The 24,407-nt window shown below is 38.7% G+C and overlaps 1 protein-coding gene across 1 annotated transcript in view; it reads left to right on the top strand.

The window, feature by feature from the left end:
- The window catches only part of si:ch211-217k17.9 (uncharacterized), a 29,153-nt gene that overhangs the window by 3,194 nt on the left and 1,552 nt on the right, over positions 1 to 24,407 (top strand). The window contains exon 3 of the mRNA XM_067442474.1: positions 12,417 to 14,887. Within this exon, the coding sequence (XP_067298575.1) occupies positions 12,417 to 14,781 (2,365 nt within the window). The 3' untranslated portion in view covers positions 14,782 to 14,887. The remainder of the gene's footprint in view (positions 1 to 12,416; positions 14,888 to 24,407) is intronic.

The raw sequence follows: 24,407 nt of genomic DNA, 5'->3' as shown, positions 1-24,407 counted from the left end.
CATATGGCTTTGTATCAGTAGAAACCCTGGAGTATATTCAAATGATTGTGCTTCCCCCCTCATATCCCCCTGAGACAAGAGATTTATGCATTTTATTTCTGGAAAAATTCCTCCTATAATGCAAATTGACGATATTTGCATCATAGGAGGAATGTTTGTCCAAAGGCTAAAGACTACAGCCAGCAGAGGGAGCCATTTCCGCATGTTTTGAACCCGCTCATGGGGGTGGAGATCACACTCAGAGCTCAGTTCGCAGCTGCAGGCACTCATTTAAACGGAGCTATGGTGAGCAATGTAAGTCTTTTAACTTCTCAAATTAATTTCTATGAAAGTTAAGCTTGCAAAGGCATGAACTAAATCGCATCAGACTGAACTCGCGTTGTGAATGTATGCCGCGAGTGTAGTCGTGATTACCTCAGCTCTCATCACGAGATCTCATCAGCTCATTTATCTGACTCCTGCAGTTAGTGCTCAGTGCTGTGATACTCGCGCAGGGACTCACTCATTATATTGAACACACGTTCAGTTTTTAATTGTAGTGTCTTCTCCAAATCAGTCACTGTAATCCAGTAGCAGTGGCTTTGGTAATGGCTTCACTGGGCAGCAAAGCATTCTGGGAATTGTAGTCTTTCATCCCCATGAGACAAAAATACATTTTCTGTCTTTTCTCAGTCTAGAAGGCACCAAATTAAAAAATAATTTCACATTTCTACTACATTAATGACCCAGTTTAAATACAGATTCATCTTCCCGGCGCTGAAGTACCCCTTTAAATGAAAACCACAAAAACATGCAATTTAGGTTAGTTAAAGAAGTTGTCCAAATTTCCTCTCTCTCCCCCCTCCCTAGAAATTGTTTAGTCTGGTGGTTAATAAGTGAGAAGAAATCAATCAGAGTTGAGGCTGCTCCAAAAAAAATTGAAGTTAGAAAAAGTTACAGTGGGAGTTAAGTGAATGGAATAAATCTGGTACCAGTAACATCATGAAAAGGAGAAAATGGCCTTATCAGTCTATAAAAATGTTCTTTAACAAGACACAGGATATATATATATATATAGTGCACTGTAACCAGAGAGTAAATGTGATGGGGTGCCGCGCCCCAATAGGACACCTTATAAGGTGGTCACATCTCTGTATATCAGTCCCTGCCTTTTGCTCTATTATGTAGTGTTGGTTTGTACAACATGAAGGAAAACAGATATGCATGTCAAAAGGATCCAGCTGCTGTGAAATTTTGAACAATGCTGTCAATAAAATGGGAATACAACTCATTGCTATTGATGGATGCATTTATTAGCTTTATTTAATAAAATAGCACATTAGCTTCATCAAAAAGGAAGACAGTAAGAAACGTATAGTTTTATTTTACATTTGACTACATTTATTTTAATTTCTGAATATTTATCTCACCTGTTATAGGCATCTATATAGACATCTTATAGGCCTATTATATAGCTGGTAGGCCTAGTTTAAAAAAAAAAAGTCAATTGTATAATTTGACTAATTTCTTATTACTATTACTTATTACACTAATAATTTAATCACTAATTAATCAGTTAATGCCATTGTTTTGATATAATATTTATATACAACTTTGCATTAAAAAAATAAGCAAAAGCAATAACCTTTATTTGCATTTATTTATTTGTCTATTAGAAATCCTTATTAGGTCCATGTCGCCAGATGTGGGCCTCCATTCCTATATCTTAAAGGCCCACTATATATGGTATGAGTGGATGGCATTGGGGGCCCACATCAATGTTTTTTATCAGGGGGTCCAGAATTCCCTGAATAGGTCTAAAATATATTCAGAACAATTCTAAACAACATTCTTGACAAGCGACCACATACACACTTCAATACATAGACCCATCCGCACACATGCGGTATTCACTTTCGAAACATATGACTGAAAGTGATAAATATTTATGTATTGAAATCAGGCTCATATAAATGTAAGTAAACATGATTCCTGGCTGCATATCAACATCCATTTATCATCTTTGGTAAGCTGTAAAGAACACTATATTGAGTCCAACCTTTAGTTTAAACTGATAACTGTTTGCTTTACTCACATTTTCCAGTCACGCAACAGCTCTTCTGCCACTCAGTACTGGCTGAGGATTGCATGTTCCAGCGGGAAAGTGCCGTTTATAGATACCCTTTATAAACCGGCACCAGGTCACACACTTCAGCTGGAAACTATTGCTGAAAATGGTATAGAGTAAAGCATTACATAAAAACGATAGCCTGATGTGGTCATACTCAATTCTAGTCAGAATATGAGTCTGAAACTGCTCCATTGGGCTGTGATTATGGGGCGTGTTTCAACCGAACCAGGAAAGACCTCAATTGGATAGAGCTACAACCAATCAGAGCAACAAAGCAACGCATTGTCAAATGTCAACAGAGCTCAACTGCACTGTGTTGCCAAGTCCGTGTTTTTTTCTGCGGGTTGTTTTTTAAGTCCGCGGGTTGAAGCGACTATATAGACCCATGAGTGCGAATTTTAAGCAGGCAACCTTGCCAAAATAACACATTTTACCCCAGATCTTCAGTGAGATTCTCAATTAATTCAGTTACCTGAGGTAAAATGTTCAGGCAGCAGACTTAGCAACGATTGTATTTTATTAGACCTATAGTATAGACTAGAGGTCGACCGATAGTGGATTTTACTGATACCGATAACTAGGTTGGACCACACTTGCGATAACTGATTAATCAACTGATAGTTTTTAAAATAGAAACTGGATAAAACATAACACTAAGTAAAACAGTGCTGAACTTTATTACAATAAATAAAAATAAAAAACATGTGCTAAACTGCATATGTAAATTTGAACATATTAAAATGATAAGTTCTAACAGAAAATATTCTACAGAAAAAAATTCTACAAAAAATAACAAACGTTAAATTACAAATAAATTGTTCTTTAGCTATAACCTAAAAGCGTACGTGAATGTCAAAGGTAACAGACTGCAAGTCGCATTTGTTGACAAAGATGTAGCTTATTTAGTTAGCTTACATGAACTAAAAGCATTATGCAATATACATTTTACAGCATGTATTGAATATTTGAGCATATTTTATAAACCTTAATGTTAAAAATTGAATATTATTGCATTATATTAAGTGTGCCATACCTGTGAGCTATCTGAGACACTGATAAATGTAATCGTCTGATAAATGTCTTATTAACTAATAGAAAGAGAGCTCAGCACTGGTGCTCCCTATACACAGAGTATGTGCGATTGTGAATCGAAAGCTAAAATAAACATGAGCTCCCTGATGCATGCAAATTAGGGGACAAACAATAGTCTGTCTCCCAATATCAAAGCTATCTTAGGCTGGGCTGTGTAGTTGTAACCATCTCTTAGCTCTGGTCATTGTTTGCACTTTGAATATTGAAAGTACTTTTAATTATGGTTGCACTAAGTGTTTGCACAAAAACGGGTGATGAATTGAGCAATCAACTTTCCTTTCCTTTTTGTCAAGCTTTTGATATATAAAAGGTCATGGTAATGTAAGAATATCCTGTAAGTTTCAGAGCGGAAAACTTCCTTGTTAGTCAAAGAAAAGCTTTTATAGACACCAGGATCAGCAAATGATCGTGTTCACATAGTGTTGTCACGATACCAAAATTATGACTTCGATACGAAACCAGACTAAAATACCTCGATACCGATACTAAATGGTAAAAAACAAACAAAAAACATAATATGATTAATATGACAACAGAACTTATTATTCATTGTTTTGTTTTTTTTAAACAAAAAATTCACTTGGCCAGCATGTTCCTGCCCTGGTTTTTGACCATTCCCTTCTCTTATTGCTACAGTAACTACATGCCAGTGTGAATATCCTTATAGAGATTAGGGATGGGCATTTTCCCAAAATATTGTTTTCGAATATTTGGGCTCATAAAAATCGAATATTTGTTTATTTAAATTAGGTATTTTGAGAAAATGAGAGATGTTTCTTTCTTTTTTCCTCTAAACATGTCGTCACCATTTCTGAACAAGCTTATGATTAGACAATGTACACAACACGCTTACGTTATATCTTAAGGTTTTTAAAACATTAAACAGTCTGTAAAAAAATGCCTAAAGAACAAAAGCATAATAAGCTCAAGGAGCACGAGCGCAGAGCGCGTCAGTTAAGCCTCGTTCACACCGCCAGCGATTTTGTCGCTGCATGTCGCCAGCGCCAGAGATTCATGTCGCTAGTGGGCGTTCCCACTACACGGGTTGCATATAAACGTCATTAAATATATTTGTACTATAGACGGTTTCATCGAACGCACGCGCGTTGCTACGGTTACGCGCCTGGCCCGAAGTTAACTTCCGGTCTGTGTCTGTTTGTATGGCGCACTACTCAGTAGAAATACATTTTGACGTACTATTCTTGGTTAACATGATATAAATATTAAAAATCAAGCAGAGAGCACATGACACAAGTTTCCCAACATTAATCTTATATTATGAAACAAAGAAACATGTTATGCCGACGCATTGCATAATTGAAAGGCGAGTGCGCACGCATTTAGGCTGTGAACCCACAGGTAAAATGATATTCGTTCAAATCCAGCTCAGACATGACATAAATCTGTAGCTTACTATACTTGTTGTAGCCATTAAACAATGTTTTTTTTTTCTTCATATTTATGTTTAAATATTATAATATTTTTAGATTTCATCTGATTATGATAGGCTATAAGTGCAAAGATGCGAGTGGGTCAGAAATGATTTTGGTGGTTATATTTAGTTTAATATTAAGTTTTGTTTTGTAAAAAGCCTTTCTTTCGTTTTGTACAAATTGTCTCTTAATTTTAATAAAGGGTTCTTCGGTTAATTGCATGTATTTAATTAATAAGAAATAAATAAGGTCGCGGAAGCCATCGCTTGCATTGCTCATGAACTGAAGCGCGTCTCAAATAAACTGAAACTCAGCAGGCTTGCCTCAGACATGAGGAATATGTAGCCTAATATGTGTAGAAACGAAAAGATTTAAATAAGCACATGGTGCAATGTTCAGAACTCACACGGTAAACAACCAGCGTTATACAGATGATCACGGCGATGGGCATGAGCGGGATGTTAAAGTTTAAGGGATTTTTTTTTTTTTTTTTTTTACCTTCTACTGAATATGATCGGGTGCAAGCACATTTTAAACAGGTAGCACTTATTCACACACGGAAATTTGTGAATAAGTAATTTTGTCGTTTTCTCTAATGATTTCAAAAACATCTTGTAGTGCTTACCTGCTTGTAGTTATCAGTATACTGTTATATTCTATTATATGATTTTGTCATTTCACACTGTGGCCAATTTAAATGTTACCAACTAAATGAGACATACTGAGTTTATAATTCAATTTATTAATTGCGTTTAATTATTGCATCTAAAGATTTTTCACGTGAATAAAGGCAAATAGATTTGCACACTTTGCTTTATCACTGGTCTAGTCTGTTAAACTTGTCAGAAGTTCTCGTTTCTAATCTGCCCTCGTGGTCTATTTTTTCTCTCATCAAAACCGAATACCATCAGTGGTTGTACATCAAGAGCAGGAACAGTTTTTGTGCGTTTTGTTTCGCGATCTGACCGGAACAAACAGAAAGTCTCTGCAACGGCGTTAAGCGTTAGATTAAAGCGCTCGTCTGTGTGAAGACTGCATGAGCCGCGTTTGCTGCATTGTTTGTATTAGTTAGGTTAATCCGTGAAGCAAGATGTTTTAAAAAAGTGGTAGGGACATGTCCCACCTGTCCCACCCGCAAATTACGCCTATGAGTTAAAAAAATTGGTTGATTGACGCCAATCGGACGTTCATGTTTTTTTTCCGTCTATTTGAAAGTTCGGCTAATAAACATGTTGCATATACGGCCTGATTATGTCTTTTTTTAAGTTACATAAACTGCTTTCAGGAGTTTTTGACCGGCATATCATCAAAATGTCCGGAAAACGAAACCTCTGCCGGTCACTTTGACCGGCACCATTTTTTTCTAGCGGAAACTCTGGGATCAACGTGACAGTGAGTAATGAATGACAGGATTTTCGGTTTTGGGTGACCTACCCTTTAAGTGGGGCGTTTTCCCACTCTATATTAAAGACATAAATGGGAGATTATTTATAATAAACATGCTGAAACAAAAAAAAATCTATACATTAAGATAATGGTGCACAATCAAAATTAAAGATGCTAACGCATAAGAAAGATAACGCATCCTCTGGTGTTATTGATGTCTACCGGAAGTTAAGTTTGGGCCACAAAAGCGCGCATGCGCAGTAGCGTTTGTTTATGTTGTTACCGTTGAAACCGTCTATAGTCAGGGGTGCCGCCAGAAATTCTGGGCCCTATGGAAAACAAAATATCTGGGCCCCCTACAATTTTTACAGATAAAATTTAACCCAATAAACATGCCCTGTATACTTTAAAAAAGATATTTAGCACATTGCATAGTTAAAATGTCTAAAGATGAGTACAAAGCCTACAAAAACAAGAAAAAATATAGAAAGATGTACTTGTTTACATAAAAGGGAGAACATTTATTATCTCAATTGCAAGCACAACAGAACATATTGTACACATATTGACATATATTTTACATGAACAAGCTTTAGCTGGGTCCACCTGCTCAATCAGGAAACATCAGCTAGAACTAACTCATAATTAAATCAGTCAAGGAATAAAACTAGCTAGGCCAAAAGGGCTCAAAATCAAGACACACCAGGAGTAATGCCAGGTGTGTCTTGGTATTACTCATTCAACCTATTGTAAGTCGATGTATCATCTTCGATCACAAGAGTCATCTTGATCACAATGTATCATCTTCGATCACAAGAGTCTTGAAAATATATTATGAAGGTTGAAAAGTTACCTAGTGGTACTTTAAGAACATCAAGTAAGACAGCATTGATCATAGCAGCAGCACTGTCACGTGACAGAACATGGCAAACTGATTTTGTAATTTTTGAAGCGTGTAGATTACTTTTTGTTTATCATCACGTGGCGAACACAGTAGATAAGACGTGTTTAGAGGCTTCAATCTTCGTAAAGTTTCGCGCTCAGGCTCACCTTGTTCATTTGAGACGGGGACGGGGGGCGTGGGAGAAGGGTGTGCAGCAGCCACTGAATCTGTGTCTACGAGACATGATAACCCGGAGACAGCACATCAGAGATGTATTGTTGGATGTAAATTATAATTCAGTAATTATTTTAGCTAGATAAAAGCAGGTCATGTAGCAACAAAAATAAGTAGGCTAACTCTGAAAGTTTTGGAATAACGTTAGAGGAATAGGGCCAGCTGCCTTTCTTTTTGAAAAACTGTGTGCCATACTGTAGACTTCGGCGTTCTCTGTCTTCTCTTTCCTTCTTTCCGTTTTTGATGCCCCCACTTTTGATGTGACATACCTGCGTGTGTCACTGTCTGCGCTTCATCATAGCAAGTGCAATAACCAAGAGCTCACGCTAGCGCGGACCCCGCAGGTGGAATGAACCATTGTGAGGGAGGGGGGAGAAGGTTGTGACTGACATTTTGAAATTAGTATTTTAAATATAAAATCTATGGTCAAAACGAACAAAATACACATTTACTGCATGAAGGGCCCAAGCACATTTAATGTATGTATAAAAAAGAGAAAATAAATAAGAAAAGAAAAAGGGGGTCTGCTCTTCTGGGCCCTAAATCAGTCTGGGCCCTTAGAATCGTCCTAACCTTCCACCCCTTTACGGCGCCCTTGACTATAGTACCGTTTTTATTACTAGTGTTTTGCAGAACAGAGCAAGTTATTAGAATACATACACACTGTACTGTAATAGGTAGACCATATTGCATGCAGTTTAGTCAAAACTTACTTTATATCCCCACAATCCCAGACACGTTTTTCCATGCATCATTTTTTTAAATGTGTCTCTGTATGTAGGCTACACAGAGACATATTATAAAGAACAGGGGGCTTGCTAAAAGCTAATATCAACAACTCCTCCGGACACCGCAGTAAAGCAGACGGATCACGTGCACTCCACTGACTTCACTCCTATTGGTTGTCGCTCGCGAAAATCGCTTCTCGTTTGCATAAAGTTGAAATTTCTGAACTTTTGTCGCGCGTCTCGTGTCGCTTGACACGCCCACATTCTGTCGCCAACGGTCACTGTCGCTCGTGTCGCCGGAAGTCGCCAGCGCTCCATTGAAATGAATGGGATCGTGTCGCTTTGTCGCTGCGTGTCGCTGGCGGTGTGAACGAGGCTTTAGCGTGACGTACACACACACACACACACACACACACACACACACACACGTCAATAGGCTATAGCCTACCGACCTGTGTGTGTGTGTGTTTGATATGGCTGATGTGTTTACTTTGTATTGTTTCACATTTTTATGTAGCGAGAAACTATAATATTATTGGATTATGATATTATTCTCGGGTGAGAAAATGTGCCACTGACAGGCGTTGCGGAGACAAAGATAACGGTTAAGTGAAGTTTGAGTGAAGAACTTTGTGTTTTCTGTTCATAAACCCTCAAAGAACTTTAAAGGAAGCATTTGTCTCGAGGTAATTTTGCTATCATAAGTTATCTCTCTCGGGGTAGCTACAGATGAGCTTACCTGCACTCCTGAGCAGTGATCGCTCATTCCACTGGTGTTTGGATTTCATGTGATTCTCGTTTGTGGTGGTGATATTATTATAACTCAGTTTCAGTAATTGATTTCATCAAAGTAACTCCATTTTGTAACAGCATTTTCAATTTTCATCGAAGTAATTCCAAACATTGCGAGGCAGACGACGACATTGTGATCAAATGCACTTAACTTATTAACCTGCTCCACAACGCCACCCAGTGGATTGAGTTATAACTGCGAGATTTAGAGGGATTTCTCATGGATTCACTGTGTAGCCAGCTGCTTGAGACTTTTTATTTTATGTCATCCTACTTTTATTATTTTATTTTACCTTACCTTATTTGTGTTGAAAGAAATATTTTTGTAAATAACTTCATCAAAACTTAATGTTACTCTTTCATTGTTTTTTATGTTTAATTTTCAATGGTTCCAGTCGGGAGTTCCTACCAATTGTTGTAGGTGGGGCCTTAATTGGTGGCGCACCTTAGGATGCGTTATCGCTTCCCCTTCAAGCGTTCGGGCTCAGTCTGACTGTAGCTGTGTCTCATTTCGTTAAATTTCGAAGGCTCTGTCCTCCGGAGGACACGTCCTGTGTAGGATGCAGTATACGGAGTGTCCTCAATCAGAATTAAACGAGACGTCCTTCGTAGGACACACAGGCAGGAAGTATCACGTTGCTATGTCAACAAGTTCAGCCACGTTGCGCTCTCACGCCAGTTATATGAATGAAAATTATTTATAACTTGAAAATGACTATGAAATGTTTCTTGTCTTGACAGCAATGTACTGTTCTAAACGTTTAAAATGCACTACAGTTGTAATCCTGTTTACCATAACTATCTGTTTGAGGTAATAGAGCTTAAAAAAAAACAACAAAAAAAGCTTGAACTACTTAATTTAAACACCATACCTATGCTCGCAAGTATATCTGGTGGTGGTGCCGTTTTTTCATATAATATTTTAAAAAATATGACGGTTCTTAACAGAGACGCAAAGAATTGTGGGTTATCTCCAGCCGTGAAGGCTACACCTCAGCACACTCCGAATTCCTGTGAAAAAAGGACGCATTCGAAGGTCGCATTTGGAGAATCCTACTCACTTTTTTGAAATGAGACGGCCTTATGACGTATGCACCCTTCAAATGCGATCTCCGGAGGACGCAGCCTTCTGAAATGAGACACAGCTTGTGAATGCAGACGGGGAAGTGCGGAGTGAGACAGTAGGCCTTCCAGTGTGTGTGTTTTCTAATTTTGCTCCAACCTACTTTTTCTTTAAAGGAAATAAATGTACATCCTTCATCTCATCCATGTTTGGCTGTCCTTCTGTCCTGAGGGTACCACTTGATATCTGCTACAACTGCATTTACTGCCAGCCAATTAACAAAATAAAATTCGAATAGTATTTTTAGTTTTCGAATGTTAATTACAGATCGAATATTCGAATATTCGTGCACACCCCTAATAGAGATCACATTATCAATTATGTTATCATTCAAACCTTTCACTTCTGAACAGGTTGGGATGAGCAAAATCTTATTTTATGATTCAAGTCATTTAATATTTTTAAAAATGTAATCTTATATTTATAATATAGATTTTTAATTGTATCTTTGTCAAAATAAGCAAAAAATGCAAATTACAAACAATTTTACAAAAATAGTGCTTTATTTTTCAGCTACGATCTATTTAACAGTAGCAAGTCAAGAAAGAAATTAAATAATCAAATATAAAACTGCTTACTTAGTCTATACTCTATAATTTAACTATACACTGATTCTTAATAAATATATTTTGGTTATTTAGCCAAGAATGTGGTGGTTTTCTATTTTTCATTGTTTGCTTAACATTAATCACAGAATATTAGGTCTGGTTTAAGACCTGCAGATCTAATTACCTCAGCTGTAGGCTACACGTTCACTAAAGACATATCCAACTGTGTTTACCTGAATACTCGCCAGACCATGCATTTTTACATATTTTTGACCATACAAACTCAAATAATAATCCGCAAAAGAACTGAATGGCGATCGCATGTTTGTTGTCTGAAAGGCGTGCTCGCGCGCTTCAGGTCAGAGTGCGGTAGCACGAGCGCCGCGCCGCGCCGCGCTTTTTCTTCTCATGCGCGCATAGTTCTGTTGCTTTCTTTGTCATGTGTTGCGCGTATATAGTATTTAACTCTTCTACTTCTAATGTTTATTGAACGGCTGAAGAAGAGATCTGCACACACGTCCTGATACCTGCTGTCACGTACATCCACGCAAATTAAGAAATACAGCTCATAGGTGCTGTTCTCCTTAAATTACCGGTACTAATAATAGTCCATATCGTACCGTTTGTAATAGCAGGATATCACAATACTTTTCTAGTACCGGTATATCGTGCAACACTATGTTCACATCTTGACATCATCGAGTGACGAAACACGCCCCTACAGGATAATAAGCACGTGTAATTCAGAAGCCACGCCCACCGACTCATGGAGCTGTTCAGATCGCGCTAGCCAGCAGGAATAAACATGTTGAAAAAGATAGCAAGATATTGTGCTATTCCTGGTTGTGGAAGAACACATTGGCTGCATAAGCTTCCTTCGGATCCTAATATTGGGAATGTGTGGTTGAACTTTATTTTTAATGAAAGTTTGCACTTATATCCATATCCACCGATCAGGCAGGCCAAGTATTACAAAAATAATATTCCAACAATCAATCGCGGGTGGATGAGAAATAAATCATTGTGTTTGTTTGAAAGAGACATTTACGAGCCACTTTCAAAATCCCTCCCTCATGGCACAGCCATCAAAATGGCTCAAAATCAGTGTAGAAAATAGCATACTACTTATTCATTATGATGTTCTTGAAGATAAAAACCACACAAATGTCCTCAGATGGCCTATTATTTATACTGTTTATATTTCTATGTTCAATCTGTGAAAAGAGGTTCAATTAGGAGGTCACACCTCAGTCATAAGTTTATGTACAGTAAGGCCTAAAGAGACTCGTGTGAAATCTTAACGGGGAGAAGCCAGTCAGTTGAGTTTGTGGCTAAACCTTTTACAGTGCTTGAGTGTTGTTTCAATGCATTTGATTATTCATACTCTGAAAGTAGAACTGAAATGACATTCATTACAATATGATTATTAAAAAACATTTCAGAATATACCTGCAGACTATTTTTTCACTCATGAATTTGGTCAATGAAGATTTCTTAAAAATACTGTTTAAAATCTCGTCTCGTATCATAAACCCAATCTCGCATCTCGTATTTCGTATCTCGTCTCGTGAGCTAAGTGTCTCATCACACCCCTAGTCATTATTAATGCTAATAAAACAACAAAAAAGTCAGAAAATCTCTTATTGCTCTTGACTGAATCACTTTTGTAACTTTAATAAGAATAAATGTATATTTAATGTAATATAGTAAATACTATGTTTGTTTGTTTTTTTAATTTTATTACTTCACACATTTTATGTAGTATTTCTATTACTTGATTTTTCTGTAAAATAAAATTTTACCTTAAAATTGAACCTTAATATAAGTTTGTCATATCGCCCACACCTACATATGCATGAGAAAGGCTCTCTCTGGGTCAGCCGAAGCGCTAACGCAGATTTGAATGTTTTTTGAGATCAAACTTGTCAAAGATTGAATAGGCGTGGTTAAATCATATAGGAATAGGTTTGTGTGGGTGTTTGGATTGAGATTCCAATCTTCTAACGATTAATTGTGCAGCTCTAACATTCATAAAAACAAAATAACTCTGTGATACACCTATATGTTAAATATTTAATATGTTACAGCAACCACAGGAATTGCAGCAACTCAATCCACAACAACAGATGCTCCAACACAACCACCATCTGTTACCAGAGCCGAAACAACCACAATTATAATGACTACAGCTTCTACAGCATCTGCAGCCTCTACAGCTTCTACAGCATCTGCACCATCTACGGCTTCTACAACATCTGCACCATCTACGGCTTCTACAGCATCTGCACCATCTACGGCTTCTCCTACATCTGCAGCATCTACGGCTTCTACAGCATCTACGGCTTCAACAGCATCTACAGCATCTACGGCTTCAACAGCATCTACAGCATCTACGGCTTCAACAGCATCTACGGCTTCTACAGCATCTACGGCTTCAACAGCATCTACGGCTTCTACAGCATCTACGGCTTCTACAGCATCTGCACCATCTACGGCTTCTCCTACATCTGCAGCATCTACGGCATCTGCAGCATCTACGGATTCTACAGCATCTGCAGCATCTACGGCTTCTACAGCATCTACGGCTTCTACAGCATCTGCACCATCTACGGCTTCTACAGCATCTGCCCCATCTACGGCTTCTCCTACATCTGCAGCATCTACGGCTTCTACAGCATCTACTGCTTCTACAGCATCTGCAGCATCTACGGCTTCAACAGCATCTACAGCTTCTACAGCATCTGCACCATCTACGGCTTCTACAGCATCTGTACCATCTACGGCTTCTACAGCATCTGCACCATCTACGGCTTCTCCTACATCTGCAGCATCTACGGCATCTGCAGCATCTACGGCTTCTACAGCATCTGCAGCATCTACGGCTTCTACAGCATCTGCACCATCTACGGCTTCTACAGCATCTGCCCCATCTACGGCTTCTACAGCATCTACTGCTTCTACAGCATCTACGGCTTCTACAGCATCTGCAGCCTCTACAGCATCTACAGCATCTGCGGCTTCTACAGCATCTGCACCAACTACGGCTTCTCCTACACTTGCAGCATTTACGGCATCTGCAGCATCTACGGCTTCTACAGCATCCGCACCATCTACAGCTTCTCCTACATCTGCAGCATCTACGGCTTCTACAGCATCTGCACCATCTACAGCTTCTCCTACATCTGCAGCATCTACGGCTTCTACAGCATCTGCACCATCTACGGCTTCTACAGCATCTGCAGCATCTACGGCTTCTACAGCATCTGCACCATCTACGGCTTCTACAGCATCTGTCCCATCTACGGCTTCTACAGCATCTGCCCCATCTACGGCTTCTCCTACATCTGCAGCATCTACGGCTTCTACAGCATCTACTACTTCTACAGCATCTACGGCTTCTGCAGCATCTACGGCTTCTACAGAATCTACAGCATCTACGGCTTCTACAGCATCTGCACCATCTACGGCTTCTACAGCATCTGCACCATCTACGGTTTCTACAGCATCTGCACCATCTACGGCTTCTCCTACATCTGCAGCATCTACGGCTTCTACAGCATCTACGGCTTCTACAGCATCTGCACCATCTACGGCTTCTACAGCATCTGCACCATCTACGGCTTCTCCTACATCTGCAGCATCTACGGCTTCTACAGCATCTGCACCATCTACGGCTTCTACAGCATCTGCACCATCTACGGCTTCTACAGCATCTGCAGCATCTACACCATCTACGGCTTCTACAGCATCTGCAGCATCTACACCATCTACGGCTTCTACGCTATCTGCACCATCTACGGCTTCTACAGCATCCGCACCATCTACAGCTTCTCCTACATCTGCAGCATCTACGGCTTCTACGCTATCTGCACCATCTACGGCTTCTACAGCATCCGCACCATCTACAGCTTCTCCTACATCTGCAGCATCTACGGCTTCTACAGCATCTGCACCATCTACAGCTTCTCCTACATCTGCAGCATCTACGGCTTCTACAGCATCTGCACCATCTACGGCTTCTACAGCATCTGCAGCATCTACGGCTTCTACAGCATCTGCACCATCTACGTCTTCTACAGCATCTGGAGCATCTACGGCTTCTACAGCATCTGGAGCATCTACAGCTTCTACAGCATCAGGAGCATCTACGGCTTCTACAGCCTCTGCACCATCTACGGCTTCTACAGCATCTACGGCTTCTACGCTATCTGCACCATCTACGGCTTCTACAGCATCTGCAGCATCTACAGCTTCTCCTGCATCTACAGCATCTACGTCTTCTACAGCATCTGGAGCATCTACAGCATCTACAGTATCTGCACCATCTACGGCTTCTACAGCATCTGCAGCACCTATTGGACCAATTATACCTATAGCACCTACACCTTCTACAGCACCTACACCTTCTACAGCACCTACACCTTCTACAGCAACTACTACAAGCATACCTGAGGTGAAAACTGATCTGGAGTTTAGCACTAATGAAACATTTACAGAAGCACTCAGCAATTCAAGCACTGAAGAGTACAAGAATAGGGCTAAGCTTGTCACAAATCAGGTAAGTTCAAATCTGGCTCTAATACCACCATTATTTGCTGGATCGGGAATAAACCAAACATTTTTTTCATCAATAATCAAAGCTAATGTGTCGATTTAATTAAAAATCTCTATTATATATTTTTTAATGTTACATAACTCATAAATGCCTGTTTGTCATGTATAATAACACAAACTAATCGTGATCTTGCAAAACAAGTTAAATTGAAACAAATCAGTTGAAAATTATATAAATAGGGCCCTATAAAATCAGTTTTATTTTTTCCCAAATTCCGTTTTTTCCGTTTTAATTTTTTTAGATTCCCTTTTTTCAGTAAAAATTTTTGGGAATTCAGTTTTTTTTTTACCCTTAACTGTCATTTTGGTGAAAAAGAGTGTGCTTTTAATGTTAATATGATAGAACATAAAACAAAAAATAGGAGTGAAACTTAAATTTATTGAGGTAACAAACATCATATTTACTTTTTAGGACAAATACTGCATGATGCAACATAACACTGCACTTCAAGTACTTCAAAAATTAATGGTTATTAGCTTTAAACTTTCCGGTAAAATACATTATATTAGTTTATATAAGCTAAAATGAAAGTGCTCCATTAGCATTTTCTTTAAATGCTTAAAGTTAAAAAATTAAAAAAGAACTAAAAAAATCATAAGAATCATCTTTTACATACAGTACTATTAAGTAAAACATTTAAAGCGGAAAATTAACATGAAAAAATAAATTTCACCATGAAATCATGTAGTGAATTGTTCTGTGTGTTTAACAATAACCATTATGATATCCAGAGCTGTGAAAAATAAAAATAAAATACATGAAAACAACACTCCCAGAAGTTTTTCCCCAACTTCAAAGGCCCCTTTAAATTATTAAAATTAGATGCTTATCTTAACTTTAAGGTTACTTTTATCGTGTAAACTACCCATATACAGCATGTTATATGCATATGTGTTTGGAACAGAGGGAAACACGGTCGCATTTGCAAGAGAAATGCTGCCTAATTTGCCCATCATAAATCAAAGCACGAGAATGACAGGGGTTGAGCAGAACACCGGGAAATCTGACTGGACTATATTTGTCTGTATTTGAAATACACGCGCCGCGGTTCAGCTGCGTGCGACCAATGCTGCCTGTGTAAAAGCACAACGGGCGCACGGCTCCCGTTCTCTATACGCAAAGCTTCTGCGCTGCCTGCACGCGTGCAGTGTGAAACCGGCGTTAGCGTCGAGTTTCTTAACTTTTTGGCTGACGAAAGCAGAGCCGTGGAGACCAACTTCGCCATACTTTCATTGTTTTGAAGGGGGAGCTGAAATGACGGGAGGGGTTGTGTCGTGAAAATTTGCTTCCCCTGGTCTGCATTTGCCTCAGACATACGTTCTCCTCCCACACAAAACAGAAATTCATTACAAATATGTAAAATTCCGTGAAAATCTGCGTTAACAGTATATTCCTCGTTTATATGCAGATTCCGCATTAATATGCCAATTCCGCGATTCCGTACGCGATTCCGTGATCGCGGAAATAATAGGGTCCTATATAAATCAAATAGCATCGCTGACAGGATGTTAACTGGCAAACAAAAAAGAACTGCACAAAACCATGCAGCACCAAAAGTCGCATTAATGGCAAGTAGTGTTACTTGTATTTATGTATATGGATACACCGTTTACTATTTGACAAAACTATCAAAGTTAATGAAGCCCAAGTGCCACCGGCACCTATTACGTGAAGTGTAGTCTGGCAAAATGGTGACGTAAAAGGACTTTATTATATTACCATTTTTGATAATTATGCAGCATTATGAAAGAAGTCTCTTATGCTCATTAATCCTGCATTTATTTGATCAAAAACAGCAATACTGTGAAATTTTACTAAAATAATGTTTTTCTATTTTAATATCCTTTAAAATAATAATATAATATAATAATATAATTTATTCTTGTGATCAAAGCTGAATTTATTATCATTACTCCAGTCTTCAGTGTCACATGTCACACAAACCCATTTCCACCAAAATTAACCGGAACAATTTGTACCAGGAACTTTTTTACAGGAACTTTTCTCCCCCCAGACCTGCAGCTGTCTGCGTTTCCACCGCTAAATAAAGTTCCGTGAAGATTAGGTAGATTAGTCCGGTGATGTAGGACTGTGCGCGACTGCTCCTCCAAGTCAGTGACGGACAGTAATCATTTTTGCGTGTACCGATTGAAAGCTTGAGGGTGCGTTCACACTCGTAGTTCGGTTCGTTTGGTTAGTTTGGTCCGGACCAAAAAACAAAAACAAACATAATAGTCCTGGTCCGCTTAGCGTTCACACGGGCATTTTTAACAGCGCACCTAAAGTTACCGAACCAAAGGCACAGGGAGACGCTCACAACCTGATTGGTCGGCTTATATGACGTAGGAGCTCGTTTACCGAACATGCAAAACAATGCTGTGTGCGGATTACACGCGCGGGCATTTTATGCGTGTACATATGGTATTATTTTTTACCAGAGAACTCATGAAGAGCTCATGAAATGTTCACAACATTCAAAACAACGCTGTGTGCTGGATTAAACGCGATCATTTTATGCGTGTGTAACATATGGCATTATTTTTTACCAGAGAACTCATGAAGAGCTCATGAAATGTTCAAAACAACGCTGTGTGCTGAATTAAACGCGATCATTTAATGCGTGTACATGTGGCATTATTTTTACCCGCTGAGAACTCATGAAGAGCTCATAAAATGTTCAAAACATTCAAAACAGCAGCAGGATTTCCTCCGTTGTGCAGAACAGAGACAGCCGCTGTCGTCTGCACCTGCTAATAATGGGCAACACAGGAACTTTGATGAGAAGAGCCAGGTATGCTTTTTGTGTGTTTTTTCTAGCATTTTCAAATATTGATGAGGCTCTTCCTCGTTGCTCTACGTTTGCCCTCTAACGTTAAAGTTACTCATTTTGGATAACGTACACCGATCTTTCCGCGTCGTCAAATCAGCTGCATTATGCGTGGCATCTTGTGACATTATACGTCCAGTTTTTGGTCCGTTTACATGTCTTTGGTCTGTGTTGCGTTCATATATCAATCGAACCGCACCAGAGTTCGTTTGGAAGCGGACCGAGACCCATCTTTTTAGCGGTCTCGGTCCGCTTGTTTGGTGCGCACCAGGGTTCGGGTGGCAGCGTTCACATATGTTCAAATGAACCGTACTAACCGAGCAACCGCACCAGGGTTCGTTTTAATCGAACCAAACATGACAAGTGTGAACGCACCCTTAGTGGACTGTTTACATGAGACGTTATCTAAACCGATCTGGTGTTTACATGTGATTACTTTCAAACGCAATCATTTTGTCACATGCAGTTTGTAGCATCAGCCGCATCAAAAATGTCAACGCTGTTTTCTCCAGCAGCTGGGATGTGTTAACTGTAGCCATAGCAACTCTTAACGGCCACCAGGACTAATACAGTATTATATAATAAGCTATTTATTTGTTGTAAAGTGTAATAATCATCTCAGAAAAAAAAAAATTCTTCTGTCAGGCGCAGTTAAAGTAAAAACTGCCTGGGGCAATATACGCTGTCATTATTCCAACATTATCTTCATAGCTTACGAAATAAAAAGTTTACCCCTCAGAAAAATTTGCTTTCCTCTCGTCAACATGAGCGCGGCGCGCGCTGTCACGTCATGTAAGGACACACACTTAAAAGTAATCGGTCAGGTCGTTTACATGGTGAAAAATGGACTCTAAAAAAATGAATAACGAGTATGGAAGAGATTCAAGCTGTGCTGCTTTTGCTGGTTATGTATAGGTTTACTAAAGAGGTAATTAACAACGGCAGAAAAGAGGACTAATATGCAGATTCAGCAGCATGCAGCATATTCAGAAAGCTTGTAAAGCTAGATTTAAAATGACAATGTCTATTATTATCAGCTATTACGGACATTGGACGTGAGATGGCTGAGACGAACGCGCGCCATCAGACAGAGAGCAAGACTAATATTTACTGAAGGTAGACCGAACCTCGCAAAAGACTTTTAAAAATGCCGGTTAAAATAAAATGCTAAACCAATCAGCATGTTCAACGCCCAAGTCCCGCCCTCGAAAGTTCCTGAACTTTGAAAAAGTACTACCTCTACTAGAAGAGACAAGAATTATGTAATGAAGATTCATATATTACCATTCTTTAAAGCAGCTCTTTGACAAAAGGTCTCTCGCCGTTCACCAACAAATGATTGCTAAAAAACATTTACACACTGACAGAGATCCGTTCTCTGCAGAAAAAGCAGACAATTACAATTCCTTTGTTGTACAGTAGGGCTGTGTGATATTGAAGAAAAATGCGATATGCAACATCTTGTTAAATAATGCGATATTCGATATGCAATACGATATTGCAATTAGTGTGTAAAATCTATTTAAATTATATTATAAAAATATTATTTAAAAACTGAGAATTTAACCACTTGTGTTTCACATTCTTTCTGGGAAAAGAAAGCATCGCTACAACTTGTGAAAGTGACCAGCAGTGTCGTTCACTTTTCGGTGTGTGTGTGTCAGACAGCGCGAGACTGCAAGTTATTGTTTTTCGCAAATTATTGTGTTTAATAATTTAAATAACATTTTATCTAGAGGTCGACCGATTCATCGGATTTGCCGATTAATCGGCACCGATAGCTGATTGGTGGAATAATCGTTATCGTCAAAAATCAATACCGATAGTTTTTCCGGTTTGCGTCCATTGCGTGAGCAGATGAGTAGGGTGCTGTCATTACACAGTAGCCTACGCGAGCTCTGAGAAGGGTCTGCTGGCATTATATAGCGCGAGAGCGGCCTCTAGAGGCCAAATAAAAAACTATCACTGTTTACATTAACCCTTTCGCACGTACGTTCTTAAAAATAAGACTGGCAGCCTGGCGTGAGTTTTTTTATTGCGACCGTTATTTTGCAATGACATGCGTTCTAATTTCCATGGTAACGTTAACACACATCAACCTTGACACGTGAGTTTTTGCAGTGACGCAGTCACAATGGCGCTCGTGGTGGATGACCGCGTGCAGGTGAGCGCTCTATGAATGTTTTGCTTTATTTTTTTAATTCAAAACCTTTCACATTATTTGTTAGCGTGTACACACTATGGTTGACATGTTTATGTTGCTATTTTTTCCCCACTGCTTTGAATTTCGCTTGCACACGGCATTTTGCATCTCCCTCACAACATCCGCGTGTCAAATGGTGAGTATATTTTAGTTTTTTTCCTCCTATTTTGGAGCACATATAATTATTTACAAACATGCAATAAATATGAATAAAGATATTAAAAAAATTCTCTTGTAAAACGAACAGTACTCAAAAATGTGGACAGTCAAATGTCATGTTTGTCATTTTGCACATTGCAAATATGCTCCGTGTATTCGGTAAAGTTATTAGGGTTCAGTTGGCTTGATACGTAACATGAATATATTATTTGTTTTAGTGTTTATATTGTTACTGAGTTTCATATTTCACTAGCAAAGCAGAGAAAAGCTATATGGTCACGCCTCACTGACTATTAGCTTGCATATAGTTTAAGTTACATGATGTCAAATGCATACATGATGACCTTTTCTCTGCTTTGCTAGTCAGAATGTGTTGTATAAGTTTAGCATAATTAAAACGTATGTCTTTTGTTAAAAAGAAATTGCAAAATGTACACATTTCATTCATGTTTTATTAAATCTCCTCAATTTAAGCTAAATGTTTTTTTGTTTAGACTATTATACATATATACACTTTCTAATAAAATTACAAAACAAATTATAAATATAATTGCAATGAACAACAATCAAAATAGTATTATAAACAAAACAATAAATATACTGTTCTCCAGCAGCCCTCTCATCAAGTTCGTCTTGAATTGCAGGGAAGTGATTTCCTTTCCTACTCACAGTAGAACAAATCGATAAGGCGTAAGGAAGAGGATAGAATAGTATGTGACAGTGTGATCTGTTTATTATTGTACATTTGTTTATAGAGGGTATGCATGTGACCTCACCGTCAGCTGGCATGTAAACACCTTATATCTTATACCTTAATCGCAATATTGCCTCTCTGACCAAAGTGCATGTGCGCGGACATATACGGATGCTGTGCGTTGTTCACACAACTTCATGAATGAACTCTGTGACATTATTCTGAAGTTTTCTCTTCTCCAAATCACTAAACACTGTCAACACAACCCGCTGTGCAGTCTCTGCTCCTTATCTTCATACAGATGGAGAGAATGTGACGACAACGTAGGCAAACCCGGCATTGCGATGTTCATCAGGGTGCTGAATAATATCTTGTACAGCCATAAAGATGTATTTTGATTTGCTAGCAGATTTAAACAATGGCCAGTAACATGCATAATGTATGCCTATATGAGTGTGGTATAACTTATTAGCAAATAATAAAAACTATTAGAAGAGAGATTTAAAAAAAACCTGTTATAATTTAATTAATTCTTTATTCAGTTATAATTGAATTAAAATATTTTAGTTATAATTAAATTAATTTATGGACTGACACAATCTGTTCAGTAAACCACTGTTAAAAAAAAAAAAAAAAAAAAAAACTATTTTATATTTAGTTTTCTCTCCCCTGCTGTACCGAACCGTGACTTCAGAACCGAGGTGCATACCAAACCGTCAGTTTTGTTTACCATTACACCCTTAGTATATTGTATTTATTTAAAGCATTCACAGGCAAATTTGATTTATGTATTTTACTGGTTTCAAAATCAGGCATGTAAAAATGCCAGGAAATGTTCTTGTCAATATCCATGGATCACTGGATCTTTGGTAAGTTTTAAGCACCACTATATCAAGTCTAAGCTTTAGTTTAAACTGAAACTTGTTTACTCGTTGTTTACACCGGTTCCCCTATTAAATCCAGTCACGCAGCAGCTCTTTTGCCACTCACTCAGGAAAGTGACATCCATGCATACCCTTTATAACACTTTTGTTTACATTAATTGAAAATGTGATCAATTTTTTTATCTTGTTTATATTCTTTGATTTATAGAAATATCTTACCAGTAATTTGCCGGTAGACAATGTGGCTGTTCAGTAAAACTGTGTCAAGTAGGTGAAAGAAGATATTTTTGTACCACTTGGTAGACTTTCTGGTGCATTCAAGAAAACCAGTCATCATGTCCGCTTTGTCAACTGCTCCCATCTTTTTGTTGTACTCCAGCACACATACTGGCTTCATCTTGGCTTGCCCAGTGATGTGATCCAGCTTCCCTGTGGCTGCCATACCAGTTGGGTGGACAGTGGTAAGGACATGGACGTCTCTCTTATCATGCTATTTGACTGCCAACTGTGATCCATTTTCCTTGAGTTCCACATTACCCTTTGTCATTCTACAGGCGAATGTTGGCATCCCTTTGCGGTTTGCACACACAGTCCCACAAGCTCCAGTGCCAAGAGACAAGGTTCTGGAAAAGTGTGGGACTACTGTACCAGTTATCCACATAAAGGACATGACCCTTTCTGAGGTAAGGTCCTAGTAGTGTCATTACAACAGACCCAGAAATCCCAAGTCCTTGGTGGTGTTTTATGGCACTGGTAGATCTGGAGTAAATGATCATGTCCTGCACATAACCAGTGAGCACATCACACAAAACAAAAAACTTGACCCCAAATCTGTGCCATTTAGATGGAATGAACTGACGAAATGCCAGCCTGCCTTTCCACTTCATCAGAGATTCATCAACACACAGATCCCGGTATGGCACAAAAATGCGATGAAAGGAGGAGGTGAGAGCAGTAAAATATTTCTGATTTTTTTCAGAGGGTCATTTAAAACTGCTGTTGCATTGTTTGAACAGTGAAGACAGCAGAGGAGCAGAAGGAATCGGTCCTGTGAAAACAAAGACCCGAAAAATGGTGTCAAGAGCATGGGGTCTGTGCTCCAGTAATCCTGAGCTTCAAGGTTCGGGGGAAGGTCTTCATCACTGTCACTCTCTGCCTCACTGTCAAAATTCTCCTCATCAGAATTAAAAAAAACTCCTCTATTTCCTCACTTGTCAGTTGTCTTCTTTTGAAAAAATTGTCTTGCTTTTTCTCTGAAGTAGTTAAAAACTGGTAAATTGTATTAAAATTGTGTCTGCAGTGGGTACCAACGCGAGTGTGAGGTAACAGTGACATAACTTGTCAGCAGGAAAAAATGCTTGCAATGCATGTTTTACATTTAAATTTATGCATTTGGCAGACGCTTTTATCCAAAGAGACTTACATTGCATTTTAAGGTACACATTTTACATTTTTGTCAGTTTTTGCTTTCCCTGGGAATCGAACCCATGACCTTGGCGTTGCTAGCACTATGCTCTACTGTTTGAGCTACAGGAAAGGTTTTATTTTATTATTTTTCATTAAAATATTTTCAAACTTGTTAACTAAATTTAAATGGATGCAAGTTAACTCCTTATGGTTTATGTACTTATTAAAAATATATATGTTAGAATAGATGTTCTGTAATTTATCACTAGCTGTGGGTGTGGCGCCGTCATGTGTTTACAACAGTACCAGGGAGGCAGTCAGCTGGATTTGCGACACAAGATCACCCACTTCTCCTGATTATATGTGACATTACATGAGGGAACAGCCCTAGACTGATCGTACACATGAAATGGTAGTAAATGATTGTGTTAGTTGATATGTAATGTTATAGCGGGCTAACGTTATGGGCATTTGTGCCGCGATTATGTGTTTACAACAGTGCCAGGGAGGCAAAGCTAGCTGGATTTATAACACAAGATCACCCACTTCTCCTGATATATGTGACATTACGTAAGGGAACAGCCTAGACTGATCGATCACGTCAAAGGGTAGAAAATGATTGTTATTTGATCGGTAATATTATCACGGGCCATTTATAACACTGATATCTTGCTGTTATATATAGTAGTATGCAGTTACAAACTATATTTAGTGTTTGCTGATATTTTTGTGGTTGTGTAATATAATTTGAAGTGTATGAAACCTAAAATAAACATTAAAAGACACCGAGCGAAGTCAGTCTTTCATTCACTCAGTCTTTGGCTCAGCGCCAGTCAGCGCGCTAAAACAGATTTTAAATTTTGAATTCGGCAGTTGGTCACTGAGCGTTCTAATCGCACCGGTATGATCGTACGCACCAGGGACCAGCACAGAATGATCATACGGGTTTGATCGTACGTGTCAAAGGGTTAACAAGTGAGGACACGCACAGAGTGCGCTGACACATCGGACACGCGTTTAAAACACCGAAAGGGATACGGTATTAATACAGAACACCTCAATACATGTTGCCAAATCGTTATAAAGTCATTTTTTTGGTGACTAGATGGTTAAGCAGCGAAAGAACAGCAGTATGTATGTACTTTACTTTGTCGTCGAGGCTGAGAGGATGCTAACATTAGCAGTAACATTTACTTCAAGCAGTTAAAGCGATGTAACAACTAGTTATGTAAGAAACCAGACTGTATGGTCATGCATCCGACAAATATAAACACATCAGAAACGCATTC

This window comes from Pseudorasbora parva, chromosome 4 (assembly GCF_024679245.1).
Source record: "Pseudorasbora parva isolate DD20220531a chromosome 4, ASM2467924v1, whole genome shotgun sequence".
NCBI lineage: Eukaryota > Metazoa > Chordata > Actinopteri > Cypriniformes > Gobionidae > Pseudorasbora > Pseudorasbora parva.
The sequence above is the reverse complement of the archived record's forward strand: the minus strand, read 5'-3'. Positions and strand labels throughout refer to the sequence as shown.